At 39.1% G+C, this 18,650-nt stretch overlaps 1 protein-coding gene across 4 annotated transcripts in view; it reads right to left on the minus strand.

Moving 5' to 3' along the window:
* The window catches only part of LOC132427286 (proprotein convertase subtilisin/kexin type 5), a 405,656-nt gene that overhangs the window by 195,819 nt on the left and 191,187 nt on the right, over positions 1–18,650 (minus strand). For all 4 annotated transcript variants that reach the window (XM_060014607.1, XM_060014609.1, XM_060014610.1 and 1 more), the window contains exon 9: positions 14,963–15,063. In XM_060014607.1, coding sequence (XP_059870590.1) covers positions 14,963–15,063 — 101 coding nt within the window. The remainder of the gene's footprint in view (positions 1–14,962; positions 15,064–18,650) is intronic.

The raw sequence follows: 18,650 nt of genomic DNA on the forward strand, positions 1-18,650 counted from the left end.
ATTATGATGTGAAACTATAATGAACCCTGGAAAAAAAAGTCAGCTTCTCTTATCCCTAGCAAGAAAAATTATATTTGATAGTATTTGGGGTGTTACCATAGACACTATCAAGAACAAAAATTTCTTGGCAATGAATATAATCCACAAATCCTCAAGAGACTAAATTTAAATACTAAATTTTACATACTTCTTATAAACTCACTCATACACTAGTAGATTTTCTAAGCAATTTTATGGGGTAACTGCATAAAAATTAATTTGCTATTAACACCCTATTTAAATTAAAGGACGTGCCAGTAGATGAGCAATTTATAATGTAAATAAATCTATTCTCTTTATTTTCTTTCTCTTTTTAAACATGTAAATTGTCTCAGACATTTATAGCAATCATGGTCTTAGTGAAAAGCCTTTTCTAAGGAGTAATTCATAAACTTTTAGGAAGCTGATGCACCAAAGCCCAGTCAGTAATTGTAGGAGAAATTTGCTATAGGTCTTGTCACCAGACCTTTAAGCCCAGGGACCTTGTCCCATTCAGTATTTATGCTTCTTCTAATTCTCAGAATCCCATGGGAAGAAAAGAGTATCTATTTCAATAAATGGTATGCAATCCACCCAAGGGCTCAGCTGAGGAACTAGAACTCAGCCTTGAGTTTTTCCTTTACCCCCAAGCCCATGATCTAATTCTCTCCCTGTTTGTTGAATATGCAAAATATATAGCAGATCTATCCATTTCTCTCTATCCCCATCACCATCACCTTGAACAGGCTACCCCAACCTCTCCTGATCTACAGAACTAACTTGCAAAATGGTTTACCTGCCTTGCTCCCACACCAGGACTTCTCCAAGGAGAATCTGGAATGATCTTTAAAAATTTTCATCAACTCATATGTCCCTCCTTAAAAGACTCCATAGATCTCTTATCATGCTTACCTACTATGACGCCATATGTATACTGGACTTTTCCAACCCTCTCCTCACTTTAGCCATACAGATCTTTCTAATCCTCAAAGCCAGTAACCTTGTTCCAACCACAGGATCTTCCGAGCTGGCTCCTCCCTCTCCCTGGAATGCACAGGCCAGCTCTTTACAAGGTAGGCTTCTTCCCATGTTTCAGGTCTCAGCTAAAATGTCACTTCCTCCCAGAGGTCTCTGCTTAACCACTGTATGTAAAAATACCTCCGTTACTCCCCATTATTCTACTGTTTTTCTTAGTACTTATTGTTTGCTTTTTTACAGACTGCCTCACCAAATAGGATGAAAGTTCCACCTCTGTCAATCCACCAATCAATTCACAATACCTAGCATAGGAACTGACAATCGGCGGACCATTAATACATGTCTGTTGAATGAATGAATGATTCCATCTAAGGTCTATGTTACCAACAACCTTAGTCTCTTTATATACCTTTCAGAGATGAGAAAAAATGAGATTAGAAGTTTCCTTCCAAACTCCCCTCTTCTACACCGACTCTTTTTTTGGTGGACTTAAACTGGGAGAAGCTTCCTACTTTGTGTTTTCTCAGAGTGGTGTCATTTTTATAGAATTCTAGGCATAGGGTCCTTTCAGATGGGATTCTTGTCAAGGTGGTGGAGAGGATGGCATATCATAGATAATGATATAATTGCTATGAAATCAGTCAAAGAGGACACTGTAAAGACCTTTCCCACCCCCAATCTTCCAGCATTACTGCTTAGGTTAAATCACAATTTGAATATTTAGAACATGAGACATTTCTAATATATGACAAATGACACTTGAAAATGATATCTGACCAGCTCTACAAGGAAAACCTCTGGGGATTACAACAAGACTGAGAATTACTCTTCTTAAGAAATAATCTTTATTACTACAGTAATAAGAGCAAAATACATTCAGTGAATAATCACCTAATAGATTCATTCTCTGTTCTCAGTTCAGTCTCTGGGCAACTCAACCATCCATCAAGTTTCTTAGTTTCCTCAACTCAGGAAGGGGATGGAAAACACTGGCTAAGTCTCCAGATAGTACAAGGTGAATAAGCCTGTTGACAAGGGCTTTTCTAGGAATAAAGGACACCTTTGGAAGCTGCATTGTTTTAAGCCATGGACCATCAGTTAAGGTACAAGGTTGAGTCCAGTGAGAATTGGCTTCTACATAATTTGAACTTGCAAAGTGCTAGAGGACACAGTGTATTGTCTGTGTGTGTGTAGACATAACAAAGCTATTTTCATGCACGGTCCTGGCAGAAGGCCCGTGGTAACTGCTCTGTGAGTCTGGTTACAATTATGTCACTATAGGGAACAATCCAGGACAGTACATCCTTTCTCTGTCCACTCAGCCTCACATGGAAATGTGTGCTGTTTCTACCTCACAAACCCCTTTTTCAGCTCTCCTGCCTCACTACATTTTAATTTTCTTCACCCTCTTTACAGTATATGGCCCAACCATTTATGCCAGAAATCTCAGCTAAATTCTAAGCCAGAACTACATTACAATACAGGAGAAACTCTAAGAGTACGTGAAAGGAAGGACATGTGTAATAACTCCTTCTTTAACCTGTAATTATACAGAACCTGAGCATTTATGCCTGTATTCTCACTATCTGTGCATGTGCTAAGTTCTAATTGAAATAAATAAAACCCTCCTAAAAGGAGAGTTGGTATATCCTCTGTTATTTTACCTCAATCATCAAATGCATTTGTGCTCCCCGCCCACTGCAACATTTCATACAGCTGAATGTGGCCCTTGGGAGAATTTTTAACGGAACATTTTATACTGAAATGTGTTTTTAATTAAAACAAAACAAAGAAGATAAGAACAGTTTACAAGATATCAGGCCTAAGATGCTAACATCAATATTTAGAAATGTTTATGCCTATCGTATCTTTCATATGTGGCCTCCCTTCAAGATGGCCAGTTCTAGAACTTTGGAGCCCCTCAATTAGTTATTTTAACTCAGTTTGTTAAAAACTCCAGACTTCCTTTCAACTGTCTTAGGTATTAACTTCTCACAATAATTGCATCCCAAAGATTTTGGGCAGTGGCCCATTTTTTCTTGCACTGGAAATATACATAGGTAAGAGAGAGACTATAATGAAAGGTAAAACAAAGATATAAAGTGGTTGATGAAGGGGAACTGCATAATATTTATATAGATGGACGTTTTAGGTCTTACAGAAATGCAGATGATAAGTTTAATTTCCTAAGAAAGAATTTTCGGGATAGTTTTCTGAAAACAACAGCATATGAGGTGAATCTTCCTGTGGCCCAACGTGTCTTTAATTCTTCACACGTTGATCTTTCCATGTCTCACATTAACCCACTGAAGAATTCAGTGGAATTTTAGCTTCTTCTGGAAGCTAAAAGAGGGAATACCATCATGTCTTTATTTTACCCAGGGTAAGCCCAGTTCTAAGGAATGATATGTAAACTGGGTAAGGGATGAGCTGTGGCAGTGCGTAAGAGGAGTCACTATGCAACAGCAATGAGAGGAACTGAGAGGTAAAAATAATATATGAAACTGAGCAATTCTATTAACCTCATTTCCCTTGTACAAAAAATAAGAAGGTTGGAATACATGGATTAATTTAATGTTTGTTTAGAATTGAACTTGTTCAAAACATGGTGTTTAAGGTGTCATAGAGATTATACAAATGCCATGGCACCAAGGTTCCAATTTGGATCATCATCGAGTCTGACTGTTTCAATTTTCTTCCAAATCCTTCATGTTCCACCACCTTTCCACCAAAACTATTTCACAGACTTTCTTAAATTATTTGTGCATGAATGCTGGTGTCCATATGCCCCCTAATGATATTTTAAGATCCTTTGAAGGCAAGTGACACAGTTTACAAATACTTGAATTATGTCCTGCCTAATTCACTTAGCTCCTAGCATGATGCTTTAAAAATTATTTTTTATCTCTAGGCAGGAAACACAAGAGAAGGAAAAGAGCTACAATACCAAAGCCAAAAAAATTTTTAAAAATGGTAATAAAACATACATATTGATAATTACCTTAAATGTAAATGGATTAAATGCTCCAGCGAAAAGATGTAGACTGGCTGAATGGATACAAAAACAAGACCTGTATATATGTTGTCTACAAGAGATCCACTTTAGACCTAGGGACACATACAGACTGAAAGTGAGGGGACAGAAAAAGATATTCCATGCAAATGGAAATCAAAAGAAAGCTGGAGTAGCAATTCTCATATCAGACAAAATAGACTTTAAAATAAAGACCATTACAAGAGACAAAGAAGGACACTACATAATGATCATGGGATCAATCCAAGAAGAAGATATAACAGTTGTAAATATTTATGCACCGAACATAGGAGCACCTCAATACATAAGGCAAATGCTAACAGCCATAAAAGGGGAAATCGACAGTAACACAATCATCGTAGGGGACTTTAACACCCCACTTTCACCAATGGAAAGATCATCTAAAATGAAAATAAATAAGGAAACACAAGCATTAAATGACACATTAAACAAGATGGACTTAATTGATATTCATAGGACATTCCATCCAAAAACAACAGAATACACTTTCTTCTCAAGTGCTCATGGAACACTCTCCAGGATAGATCATATCCTGGGTCACAAATCAAGCCTTGGTAAATTTAAGAAAATTGAAATCGTATCAAATATCTTTTCCGACCACAATGCTATGAGACTAGGTATCAATTACATGAAAAAAATCTGTAAAAAATACAAACACATGGAGGCTAAACAATATGCTACTAAATAACCAAGAGATCACTGAAGAAATCAAAGAGGAAATCAAAAAATGCCTAGAAACAAAGGACAATGAAAATACTACAACCCAAAACCTATGGGAGGCAGCAAAAGCAGTTCTAAGAGGGAAGTTTATAGCAATACAATCATACCTCAAGAAATAAGAAACATCTCAAATAAACAACCTAACCTTACACCTAAAGCAATTAGAGAAAGAAGAACAAAAAGAACCCCCGAAGTTAGCAGAAGGAAAGAAATCATAAAGATTAGATCAGAAATAAATGAAAAAGAAATGAAGGAAATGATAGCAAAGATCAATAAAACTAAAAGCTGGTTCTTTGAGAAGATAAACAAAATTGGTAAACCATTAGCCAGACTCATCAAGAAAAAGAGGGAGAGGACTCAAATCAATAAAAGTAGAAATGAAAAAGGAGAAGTTACAATAGACACCACAGACATACAAAGCATTCTAAGAGACTACTACAAGCAACTCTATGCCAATAAAATGGACAACCTGGAAGAAATGGACAAATTCTTACAAAAGCACAACCTTCCGAGCCTGAACCAGGAAGAAATAGAAAATATAAACATACATATCACAAGCACTGAAATTGAGACTGTGATTAAAAATCTTCCAACAAACAAAGGCCCAGGACCAGATGGCTTCACAGGCAAATTCTATCAAACATTTAGAGAAGAGCTAATACCTATCCTTCTCAAATTCTTCCAAAATATAGCAGAGAGAGGAACATTCCCAAACTCATTCTATGAAGCCACCATCACCCTGATACCAAAACCAGACAAAGGTTACAAAGAAAGAAAACTACAGGCCAATATCGGTGATGAACATAGACGCAAAAATCCTCAACAAAATACTAGCAAAGAGAATCCAACAGTACGTTCAAAGGATCATACACCATGATCAGTGGGGTTTATCCCAGGAGTGCAAGGATTCTTCAATATATGCAAATCAATCAATGTGAAAAACCATATTAACAAACTGAAGGAGAAAAACCATATGACCATCTCAATAGATGCAGAAAAAGCTTTCGACAAAATTCAACACGCATTTATAATAAAAAGAACTCCCAGAAAGTAGGCATAGAGGGAACTTACCTCAACATAATAAAGGCCATATATGACAAACCCATAGCCAACATCGTTCCCAATGGTGAAAAACTGAAACCATTTCCTCTAACATCAGGAACAAGACAAGGTTGTCCACTCTCACCACTATTATTCAACATAGTGTTGGAAGTTTTAGTCACAGCAATCAGAGAAGAAAAAGAAATAAGAGGAATCCAAATCTTTAAAGAAGAAGTAAAGCTGTCACTCTTTGCAGCTGACATGATACTATACATAGAGAATCCTAAAGATGCTACTAGAAAACTACTAGAGCTAATCAATGAATGTGGTAAAGTAGCAGGATACAAAATTAACGCACAGCAATCTCTTGCATTCTTATACACTAATGATGAAAAATCTGAAAGAGAAATTAAGGAAACACTCCCATTTATCACTGCAACAGAGGAATAAAATACCTAGGAATAAACCTACCTAAGGAGACAAAAGACCTGTATGCAAAAAACTATAAGACACTGATGAAAGAACTTAAAGATGATGCAAACAGATGGAGAGATATACCATGCTCTTGGACTGGAAGAATCAACATTGTGAAAATGACTATACTACCCAAAGCAATCTACAGGTTCAGTGCAATCCCTTCCAAACTACCAGTGGTATTTTTCACCAAACTAGAACAAAAAAATTCACAATTTGTATGGAAACACAAATGATCCCAAATAGCAAAAGCAATCTTGAGAAAGAAAAATGGAGCTGGAGGAATCAGGCTCCCTGACTTCAATCAGGCTCCCTGACTTCAAAAATACCAGTGGTATTTTTCACCAAACTAGAACAAAAAAATTCACAATTTGTATGGAAACACAAATGATCCCAAATAGCAAAAGCAATCTTGAGAAAGAAAAATGGAGCTGGAGGAATCAGGCTCCCTGACTTCAAACTATACTACAAAGCTACAGTAATCAAGACAGTATGGTACTGGCACAAAAACAGCAATATAGATCAATGGAACAGCGTAGAAAGCCCAGAGATAAACCCACACACATATGGTCACCTTATCTTTTATAATGGAGACAAGAATATATAGTGGAGAAAAGACAGCCTCTTCAATAAGTGGTGCTGGGAAAACTGGACAGCTACATGTAAAAGAATGAAATTAGAACAGTCCCTAACACCATACACAAAAATAAACTCTAAATGGATTTAAGACCTAAATGCAAGGCCAGACACTATAAAACTCTTACAGGAAAACATAGGCAGAACACTGTATGACTTAAATCACAGCAAGATCTTTTTTGACCCATCTCCCTGAGTAATGGAAATAAAATCAAAAATAAACAAATGGGACCTAATGAAACTTAAAAGATTTTGCACAGCAAAGGAAACCATAAACAAGATGAAAAGACAACCCTCAGAATGGGAGAAAATATTTGCAAACGAAGCACCTGACAAAGGATTAATCCCAAAATATACAAGCAGCTCATGCAGCTCAATATCAAAAAAACAAACAACCCAATCCAAAAATGGGCAGAAGACCTAAATGGACATTTCTCCAAAGAAGATATACAGATTGCCAACAAACACATGAAAGGATGCTCAATATCACTAACCATTAGAGAAATGCAAATCAAAACTACAATGAGGTATTACTTCACACCAGTCAGAATGGCCATCATTAAAAAATCTACAAACAATAAATGCTGGAGAGGGTGTGGAGAAAAGGGAATCCTCTTGCACTGTTGGTGTGAATGCAAATTGATACAGCCACTATGGAAAACAGTATGGAGGGTCCTTAAAAAACTAAAACTAGAACTACCATATGACACAGCAATCCCATTACTGGGCATATACCCTGAGAAAACCATAATTCAAAGGAGTCATGTACCACAATGTTCATTGCAGTACTAGTTACAATAGCCAGGAGATGGAAGCCACCTAAGTGTTCATTGACAGATGAATGGATAAAGAAGGTGTGGCACATATATACAATGGAATATTACTCAGCCATAAAAAGAAACAAAATTGAGTTATTTGTAGCGAGGTGGATGGACCTAGAGTCTGTGATACAGAGTGAAGTAAGTCAGAAAGAGAAAAACAAATACCATATGCTAACACACACACACACACACACACACATATATATATATATATGAATCTAAAAAAAAAATTGTTCTGAAGAACCTAGGGGCAGGACAGGAATAAAGACGCAGATGTAGAGAATGCACTTGAGGACACGGGGAGGGGGAGGGGGAAGGGTAAGCTGAGATGAAGTGAGAGAGTGGCATGGACATATATACACTACCAAACATAAAATAGATAGCTAGTGGGAAGCAGCCGCGTAGCACAGGGAGATCAGCTCGGTGCTTTGTGACCACCTAGAGGCGTGGGATAGGGAGGGTGGGAGGGAGACGCAAGAGGGAGGGGATATGGGGATATATGTATTTGTATAGCTGATTCACTGTGTTATACTGCAGCAATTAACACAACATTGTAAAGCAAATATACTCCAATAAAGATGTTAAAAAAATTATTTTTAGTATGCAATAGATATTGATTACATACACATAAATAAAGACTGTAAGATACAGTCTTTAGTCTCAAGGAGTTTCAGCCTTGTTTGGAAGGTAATACATACAAAAACATCTGTAGTACAAGAACAGAAGTTGTCTAAGCTATCTAGAACTATATTCTCTCTCTCTCTATTCTAGAATCTTGTTCTACATATACCTATATGGTAAACCAGTGGTAATAGACAATTGAAATAAGAGAGAACAGATAGATAATAAGAAGAAAGTAGATGAGCCTACCTAGGAATGTGTGTGTATTTATGCATGCACATGTGTAGAACACCAAGGGCAGCTAATGTTTAATGTGTACCAGGTCTATTTCTAGTATATATAGAATACATATATGCATATACAGAATAGATGTATGTATAGAATGGAATACACATTATAGAATATACAGAACAGAATAACAGCTGCCACCCCAATTTATTTATTTTCTAAATTTAGATCTGGATGTATTAAATGTTCTCAAAGGATAGCATCCCTGTGGCCCCTGAGATATGAAATCTGAGGAAAAGGCTTTGGGTCACTTAAGACAGGAATTTGTGGCAGATTCCTTGTATCAGTGCTAAATAATGTCAGATGTTTCTACCCAACTCAGTCCCTGTTATTTACCATTCACTGTGCCACATTTCTTGTTTGCCGAGTACATACTGTTCAAATTTCCAGTGAAAGACCATTTGCGATTCAAGGCAAAAAGCTTTCTTTGGTGAATTTAAATTCTGAATTTCCTGAGCTAATGCTGATAATTTAACATATAAAACACTACTAAAATAGCTTTCCTTAGCTAATAGTTGCAGACTCAAGGCAGGAAAACTTTCAGTAAAACAGAGTTTATGATTCTGAATACTAGGTTTTTATGAATGTCAGTTATTTCAACTGTATTTTATAAACCATTTAATATGAAATATCATTTGCTAGCAACATAATTTTTTCTTTCTACACATCTGGGGTACTGGTAATATATACCAGCATTGAGATACAAAGCACCTTACAAATATGACTTGATGTTTTTCTAGGTTGCTCACTCAACACTATTAGTTATGTTTCACTACTTTCTTTTTCTTTTCTTTCCTTTTTTTTTTGTGGTACGTGGGCCTCTCACTGTTGTGGCCCCTCCCGTTGTGGAGCACAGGCTCCAGACGTGCCGGCTCAGCAGCCATGGCTCACAGGCCCAGCCGCTCCGCGGCATGTGGGATCTTCCCGGACCAGGGCATGAACTCGTGTCCCCTGCATCGGCAGGCGGACTCTCAACCACTGCGCCACCAGGGAAGACCCAACTACTTTCTTCATTTAAGAAACCTGCTCCCAGGTTCCTCAGACAACTAAAAATAGAATTACCATATGATCCAGCAATCCCACTCCTGGGCATATATGCAGAGAAAACTCTAATTCAAAAAGATACATGCACCCCTATGTCCACAGCAGCACTATTCACAATAGCCAAGACATGGAAACAACCTAAATGTCCATCTACAGAGGAATGGATCAAGAAGATGTGGTATATACATATATACAGTGGAATACTACTCAGCCATAAAAATGAACACAATAATGTCATTTGCAGCAACATGGATACAACTAGAGACTACCATACTAAGTGAAGTAAGTCAGAATGAGAAAGACAAATAGTATATGATATCACTCATATGTAAATGTAAATGTAAAATATGGCATAAATGAACTTATCTATGAAACAAACAGATTCATGGACATAGAGAACAGACTAGTGGTTGCCGAGGGGGAGGGGGTTGGGGGAGGGGTGGAGTGGGAGGTTGAGGTTAGCAGATGTAAGGTGTTATATATGGAATGGATAAACAACAAGGTGTTACTGTATAGCAGAGAACTATATTCAGTATCCTATGATAAACCATAATGGAAAATATTTAAAAAAGAATGTGTATATATGTATAACTGAATCACTTTGTTGTACAGCAGAAATCAACACAACATTGCAAATCAACTATACTTCAAAAAAAAAAAATAAAGAAACCTGCTCCCAGGACACTTACTTTACTTAAACTTTTTCAGTTACAGTATATAAAAAGATGTCATTTTAAGTAGCAATGGACCAAATGATAATTAGTTTACTTGTAATCACTGATTACATATTCCCTACTCACTCAACTGAAAAACCAGAAAATTCCCCCCAAATCCACAAAAGCCAAACAACAGAAATATTATAAACCTCTGAATCAATACATATGTGATGAGGGTACCCCGAAACAGAAACAGTTTTCTTGTCTCTCTTTTAAGATGCCAGTGTTTTCTCTTATTCTGAAATTGCTCCTGATTTTTAGAAGGGAAAATATTTAGAGCTTCTCGCACCCAGGTAACATTTTTAGGAGCAGGAGGAAATTGTTTAGTAATTAGAAAGACAAAGTTATGATCAGACTGTCAGAGGTGGCTATAGAGCTTAAAGAAGCTCTAGACTCAGGACAAAAAGGAAAGGAGGTAGGTCTTTAGAACTGAGAATCCTTCCGGTCTTGGGAGTGGTACACTTTTACCCAAGGATCTGGGGGTGTGTTAGTTACAGTGGAGTTTCTTACAACACATATTCTTACATACCCCACAGGATAAGGATGGCCTGGGAGTCCGATTAGTTATCACAGCAGAGTTAATGACCAAACTTTTGTTGCGTTCAGATAAGAGATCTGAACACTTTAAGCTTCTCTGTTTCTCTAGTTTGTTTTCTCTTCCGTTAGTTTCCTAAGAAGATTTTTTGGAAAGCTCCAACCTTAGGGGAGCAAGAAGACTCACAATGCAGAGGGGTCAACAGTTGGAGTAGCACCCACAGTAGGACCCACAGTCCTGCTGATCCAGGCAAACGTGCCGATGCAAGCAAGCACGTGAGGATGTAAAGGAAGCAGACTGTGAAGAAGCTGGGAGGCGGCAGTTTTCCCTGAGTATATACTACTGTAACCTAGTGACGTTAGGAGAAACGATGCATTTCTCCTTGTCGGGCAGAAAGAGCTGGGATATGCAGCTGGATAGGGACTGGCGGTCCTCACCTGCAGCTTTTCAGCTGAACGCTCAGCCTCATCCAGTGACTCATCTGACCTGAGCAGGGGGTGAATATCTGAAGTGCTGGACAGAGTCCTGGGTCAGAATTCTGCCCAGCTCTGGCTTTCTCTCTTCCCTCCTTATAAGGGAGTACAGTGGTCCACCTCCCCGCCCCAATCCTTGTCTTCTCTTTCTGCGGTTTCATTTATGCATGGTCAACCACGGTCCAAAAATATTACATGGAAAATTCCAGAAACAAACAATTCGTAAGTTTAAGTTGTACAGCATTCTGAGTAGTGCGATGAAATCTCACACTGTCCAGCCCTGTCCCACCTGAGATCGCCAACCATGGCGTGATGATCCAGATTACCCAAAGATGACCCTCCTTCTGACGTATCATCAGAAGGTCGGTAGTAGCCTAACACTACGTCACAATGCCTACGCCATTCACCTCACTTCATTTCAACACGGAGGCATTTGATCATCTCACGTCATCACAAGAAGAGTGAGTATGGTTCTATAAGATGTTTTGAGAGAGACCACATTCACATAACTTTTAACAGTATATTGTTATAATTGTTCTATTTTTAGTTACTGTTCTTCATTTCTTACTGTGCCTAATTTATAAATTCAACTTTGTTATAGGTATGTACTTATAGGAAAAATCATAGTACATATGGGGCTTGGTACTATCTGTGGTTAAAGGCATCCACTGGGGGTCTTGGAACGTGGATAACAGCGAACCACTATCAGGCTCTTCAACTTGTGACAGCAAAGGCTGAATCTCAAAATACCAAGGTTTAAGTGTCGCTAAGAAGTACTAGTGGTGGAGGCTGGGTGACTGGGTGAGGTACACTTACCAAGGGTTAAACTTAGCTTTGTTGAGAACAACTGCAACCTTGGTACACTGTTACTTGAGCTCTTTGCTATTTAGATACCTTTTTCTTCCGTGGGAGGCCCATTGCTTATTGATGCTAGTTTAACATCCGTGCCTGACCCACTCTTGAGGTACCCAGGCCTATTTCCCCCAACTTTCAGCTTCACTTACAGGCAAAGATTGGCCTGTAGAACAAACCGATAGGGATGCAAGGAAAGGTTTATTCTTTCTCACCTGATCTGGTTGTTTACTATATACTTTGGCCGCATGATCGGACTAGACTGTTTAAAATCTTAGGATACAGTGGATTTTCTAAACTCTATTCTAGGACCTTCCTTCCACCCATTGCAGTTTTGGCAAAAATCAATCTTAAAAAAATGCTCAAAATGCAAAGGGAAAGAAAACAGGCAGCTTTCCAGTGTGTTCCCCAGCCCCAAAGCAAGCTTAGCCAACTGAGTGTGTTGTTTGAGGCATAAAATTAAGGATTTTTCATTTGAGCTTAAATAGTGGTTAAAAGAATTACTGTTGAAAATATTAGTGTTATAGTAGTATTTCAAGGAACTGAGTAGCATGTGCTGTACAGCCACAGTTATGGTACTTGGTTGCCAAATTTGAGATTATATCCTTTTTTTTTGGGAAACGGGGAGGTGCAGGAAGAATTCTTGATTTTTTTTTTTTTTTTTTAGTAGTTTGTGGACAGGAGACTATTCCAGAGAAACAACCCAGAATTTCAGAATGAAGACGATATATTTTTCAAAATCCAACTTACAGTCACCAAATTAAAAACACAGATACTTAATCTGCTGTCAGAACAGTCCAGTGAAAAGTTATAAAGTGAGAATAGAATAAGTGCCAACTCCTTGCTAAACTTTTAACACTTTAAAAGATAAAATGTGTTGAAATGATTTAATATTTAACCCTGCCAAAACAAAAGAAATCCAAACATTGATGGGAGCTTGAATCTCTCTCAATGTCAATGCTTAGGGGCAGGAGGCCACCAAAAGATATGGTACCTGCTATGGTCTGAATACTTGTGTCCCCTTAAAATTCGTATGTTGAAACTTAACACCCAATGTGAGAGTATTAGGAGGTAGGGCCTTTGGGAGGTGATTAGGTCACAAGGCTGGAGACCTCTTTAATGGGATCAGTGCCCTCATAAGAGACATTTATCCAGAGATCTCCCTTGCCCCTTTCTTCTACCATGTAAAGCCAACTAGGAAGTGGGTCCTTGCCAGACACTAAGTCTGCTGGCACCTTGATCTTGGACTTTCCAGCTTCGAGAGCTGTGAGAAATAAGTGTTTGTTGTTTATAAGCTACTCAGTTTATGGTATTTTGTTATAGCAGCTTGAATGGGCTAAGATACCACCATATCCAGAGCCTGTGTTCTTCTGCCTGTCTCAGTCCAAGGAATTACACATGACTTAGCAATTTACTGAATCCATATTACATTGAGGCCCAACTGCCTTGACAGAGGCTGTCTGCCTTATAGAGAGTCAGCTGTAAATGTTGGGAAGCCAATACGTACCGGGAATGAAACAGTACTGTTCTTATTAATACCCGAGTCTCATCATGATTCTTGTATTCTTTCCCTGTCACCTGCTACGGCTCTACATCAGGTTTATATGAAAGAATCTTTCCATTCCTCCCTAGGGCAGGGATGCAAGGCTATTTTTGGAAAAACACTTATGTAATTACTTCAATTCCTTCTTGTTATGATCCTCCTGTAGGGATGGCCTCAGAGTTCAGGCCCACGATCCCTTTTATAAAATCCTTGGACCAGATATGTTCGGAATTCAAAATTTTTTCAGCTATGGTGTCCACAGCATATGGTACACAAAACTTCCAGTGGGGTCCAAGCTAGCACCTCATAATCAAAGATATTAATGCTTCTACAGTGAAATGTGTGAATTTTCACAATACATAAAGACTGAAAATAGCTTCAAATCAGTTCTGGGCAAGCTTTGCCATCAAATGAGTTTTGGTGTCAAATGTGCAAAAAACAACTTTCAGTTTTCAGGCCATTTTGGCTTTTGAAATTGAGGGTAAGGGAGTGTAGATCTCTATTAGGTTTTCAAAGAGTTAAGACAAAGTAATCTATTGGTGCTTGGAGAAAGAAGAGAGGAGACCTACCAGCATATAAATGTAACCTAAGAACCTAAAATAACCTGAGGGGGCCTTTCAAAGGGATCTTTTAAACACCAAATTTGACTACATTAAGAAGGATTTCAGTTAAGGGGGTTGTCTTTCTTCCTGGGCTCCTGTCATATGACCTTGCCGTGTTTTGCTCCCCAGAGTGAGTCTGTGACGGTTCTACTGTCATGGACTCTGAGCTGCATTGCTGTCCTTCAGGGAAAGGAACCAGAAGTGGGCAGACCTAAGCTTTCTGAGACTCACAGAACATTCCCCGACTAGAATAAAAACCTCAACAAGGCAAGAGTGTTACAGCCAACTGGCATGCCTGCACTATGACTCCACAATAAAGTAATTACACAGTTTGATTTCTTAAGAAGATAAAGACCAAAAAAGTTGCCTTTTCCCTTAATAGAGGGGGAGCTTTTCTTAAGGACTAATCTTTGCAGTTTTAAAGGTGGAATTGGGAAGACTATAGTCTGGCTGCTCGTGCTCGAGACTGTATACTAGCGAAGGGGCAAACTGTCCTTGAGCTGAGGGGCTGTCGCCAGTGGAGACATATGGAGATAAAGGCTTACTTGGCTTCCAGGGCCAGTGCAATGATGCCTGCAGCCATGGGGGCTGAGGCCGATGTCCCAGTGTGGTTGTCCGTGCAACGCTGCCTCAGATCCGTAGTGATCTAGAAGACAGAAGTGGAAAATTTAGGGCTCTGGGGTCAATGTGAGTCACATGCAAGTAAAAAGAAATTTACTCATAAAACTGGAATGGAGGGGTGTTGAAATAGTTGTTTTAAATTCCTTGTTCCTGCACTCCTGTGGCTGTATCACTTCCAGAAAATTGCCTGTGTAAATCAACTCTGAAAAGGGGAGGGCTTGGAAATTGGATTCCACTTGTGTTACAACCAGGGTGAGGACTGAGGTGAGCCTTTGGCCCGAAACATACGGGTTGTGCAACTGTATCCTTAAATTTTACACCCTAGGCACCTCACTTGCCTCTCTCTGGTCCCAGCTTTAGTTAAAACGAAAGTTCTTTCATTACTCCAACATTTTAAATCATCAAACATGTTGATCCAACAACCAGACACTGAGTTAAGCACCTAGCATAAGGAATAAAAGCACAGGGTCTTGTTCCTGCCCTCCTAGAACTATTACATTGGAAAAGCTGCAGGTTTCAAGCAAAAGATTTATTCTGTCCTAGAAGGAACTTTGCTTACAGACTCATTTTTAGAATGCACAGAAATGTGACTTGGATGAACCAAGACTTCCTGATAGATTTAACACAAATACTAAAAACAAGGTTGAAGCCAGTGTACTTGATGTGAAATGAACAGATCTAAGTGCATGCTTGTATATTATAGGAGATCAGCCATTTTCTATTTTTTAAAGATCAAAATGTGAGAACTAGATCATTTTTTCCTCTTGGTTTGAATCTAGTTCACTTCAGCTGTGGCTGAATAACATGCCCATCAGCAAGGGCAGTGTTTCTCAACCTTTGTTCCACGATCATTTCATGAAAGAAGAAAAATTAAATGCAGAATCTTCATAACAAGAGAAATAAAGCACTATGGTATATAATTTCGCAAACCACTGTAATATCTAAGATCCTCCCTCCCTGATAAGAATCCTTTTTTGCCCCCTTGGGACTAATAGCCCTCCTGCTGGGAAGCTACAAGGCTTGTGAGATGAACTTAGGAGTCTCATTGTAGTTATTGGAAGACATTGGTAAAGCTTTCTCAGTCATCAAGACAAGTATATTGCCCATATTTTACAGATAAGAAAACTGAGGTGAAAGGTCATCAGAAAGGTGTAGGGGGATAGAGGTGGCGAAAACAAAGCCTTGCTTTTCTAAGGTGCATCCTTCAAAAGAATGCAGATTAGCTGATTTGGAAAGGAATTCCGCTCATCACCGAAAGAAAGCACTGCATAACTCTTTAGAAATGAGTCCTCCCCTAAAAGTTTCCTCAGGGTCACATGAGGATGTCTGAAGGGACTCTTTAATTATCTGTCATGAATCGAGACTGACATCCTGGTGATTTAGTTTCACATGAGGCCATCAGTGCTCACTATCTGTTCTTTATGCCTTTTGACACCACTAATATTACCAGATTAGCCATACCAGAGAGGCACTGATACAAAAGAAATGGGAGAAAGAGTAAAAATATAGAGAACCATGTAGATAGGTGGTGGGAGAGAGGAGACAAGCCTTGCACTCTTTTCTGGAATAACTGAGAGCTGGGCAAGAGCCCGACCGCGTGTTTGGCAAGCAGGGCAAGTTGTTTCTAGATTCACAGACGTGATTAGCTAGCCATCCTCTGAGCCTCCAAGGTGGATGTTCGCAAGATGTCTGGGTAAAGAGAGCCCTACCCACTTCTACATTAAGAAACTTCTGAGATTTTTCAATTGTTGACGTTAAAAAGGTATTTCTTTTTGGAGGGAGCGAGGCAAAAAACCCCACATAACACAGATTTACCCTTTTAACAACTTTTTAAGTGTACAGTACAGTATTGCTAATTATATGCACTTGGCTGTGCAATCCTAGAGCTCTACGACATTTTCACCTTGCCTGACTGAAACTCTACCCATTAAACAACTCCCCATGGCCCCTCCCCAGCCCCTGGCAACCACCATTCTACTGTTTGCTTCTGTGACTGTCACTGCTCTAGGTACCTCATATAAGTGGAATTATGCAGCATTTGTCTTTTTTGTGATTGACTTATTTCACTTAGAATAACGTCCTCAAGGCTCATCCGTGTTGTAGCGTGCGGCAGGATTTCCTTCTTTTTAGGCTGCATAATATTCCATTGTATTATATAGTATATTTTCTTTATTCATTCATCTGTCAATTGGTATTTGGGTTGCTTCCACCTCTTGGCTATTGTGAATAACGCTGCAATAAACATAGGTGTGTAAATATCTCTTCCAGATCCTGTTTTCAATTTTTTTTTTTTTTTTTAAAGACCAACTCCTTTAGACCCACAGCTGGCCTTTTCGTAATTCTTTCTTTCTTTTCTCTCTTCTTTTTTTTCCTTCCTCCCTTCCTTCCTTCCTTCTTTATGGCAGCGTTGGGTCTTCGTTGCTGCATGCGGGCTTTCTCTAGTTGCGGCGAGCGGGGGCTACTCTTCATTGTGGTGCGCGGGCTTCTCATTGCGGTGGCTTCTCTTGTTGTGGAGCACGGGCTCTAGGAACGTGGGCTTCAGTAGTTGTGGCTCCCGGGCTCTAGAGCGCAGGCTCAGCAGTCACGGTGCACTGGGCTTAGCCGCTCCGTGGCATGCGAGATCCTCCTGGACCAGGGCTCAAACTCGTGTCCCCTGCATTGGCAGGCAGACTCTTAACCGCTGCACCACCAGGGAAGTCCTCAGATCCTGTTTTCAATTCTTTTGGATATGTACTCAGAAGTGGGATTGATGGATTGTTAAAAAGTGATTTCTATTTCATTTGAAATGACGGGTGAATTTGCAGCCTTATTTTCCAAAGGCCTGGTCCCTAAGTCAATGTATAAATACCCCAGCAGCAGCCTGTTTCCAGGTCTCCAGATATACTGTTGTTGAGAGGTGGCCTTGCCTGCATTTTTCTCATTTTACCTCACCCTCACGGTCACATTCCTTTGCCAAGTTTTTTTTCTTTTTTCAATGACTTGTGCCTGAATTCAAGATTTTTCATGACGCTTTCTCAGTTGGCTCATTTTGCTTATTCTTCAGCTGCACCAGACGCTTTCAATGTACAGAAACAAATCCAGAATGGAGACGCCAAGTGTGTGCAGCATTTGCGAGTGTAATAAATAGCTACGTCCAGCCTCACCTCCAGTGAACAATAAAAGTGTTACGATGTTGGATTGGCCATAGGAATATGCTCCATCCAAATAGGGTCCGCAGGTATATACACGAATGATATATACTTAAGTAAACAGCCATTTAGTACTTTTATATATAAACACCAATTTACTGTTAAATGCTATTAATATAGGCAAGTTTGTAGAATTCCACATCACCATCATTGTGCTTTTATTTTTTTTTTCCAATCACTTGAACTAAATGAAACTTGAGTAGTGAGTAGGGGTAGAAAGGGAGTGGAACAGGAAGGTGATGGAGAGGAGGGAGGTTAAAAGGAATGGAGAGAAAAGAAACAAAAACATCCTCACTCCCTTCTCATCCTGCTTTAAGTGGAAACTCCAGCTGGGGCATTTCAAGAGGAAGTTACTGTCAGTGGTCGAGATATTGAGGTGTAAATTACCGGGAAGATCTAAGGCAGGTTTTCATCATTAAGAGAA

This window comes from Delphinus delphis, chromosome 6 (assembly GCF_949987515.2).
Source record: "Delphinus delphis chromosome 6, mDelDel1.2, whole genome shotgun sequence".
In the NCBI taxonomy this organism is placed as follows: domain Eukaryota; kingdom Metazoa; phylum Chordata; class Mammalia; order Artiodactyla; family Delphinidae; genus Delphinus; species Delphinus delphis.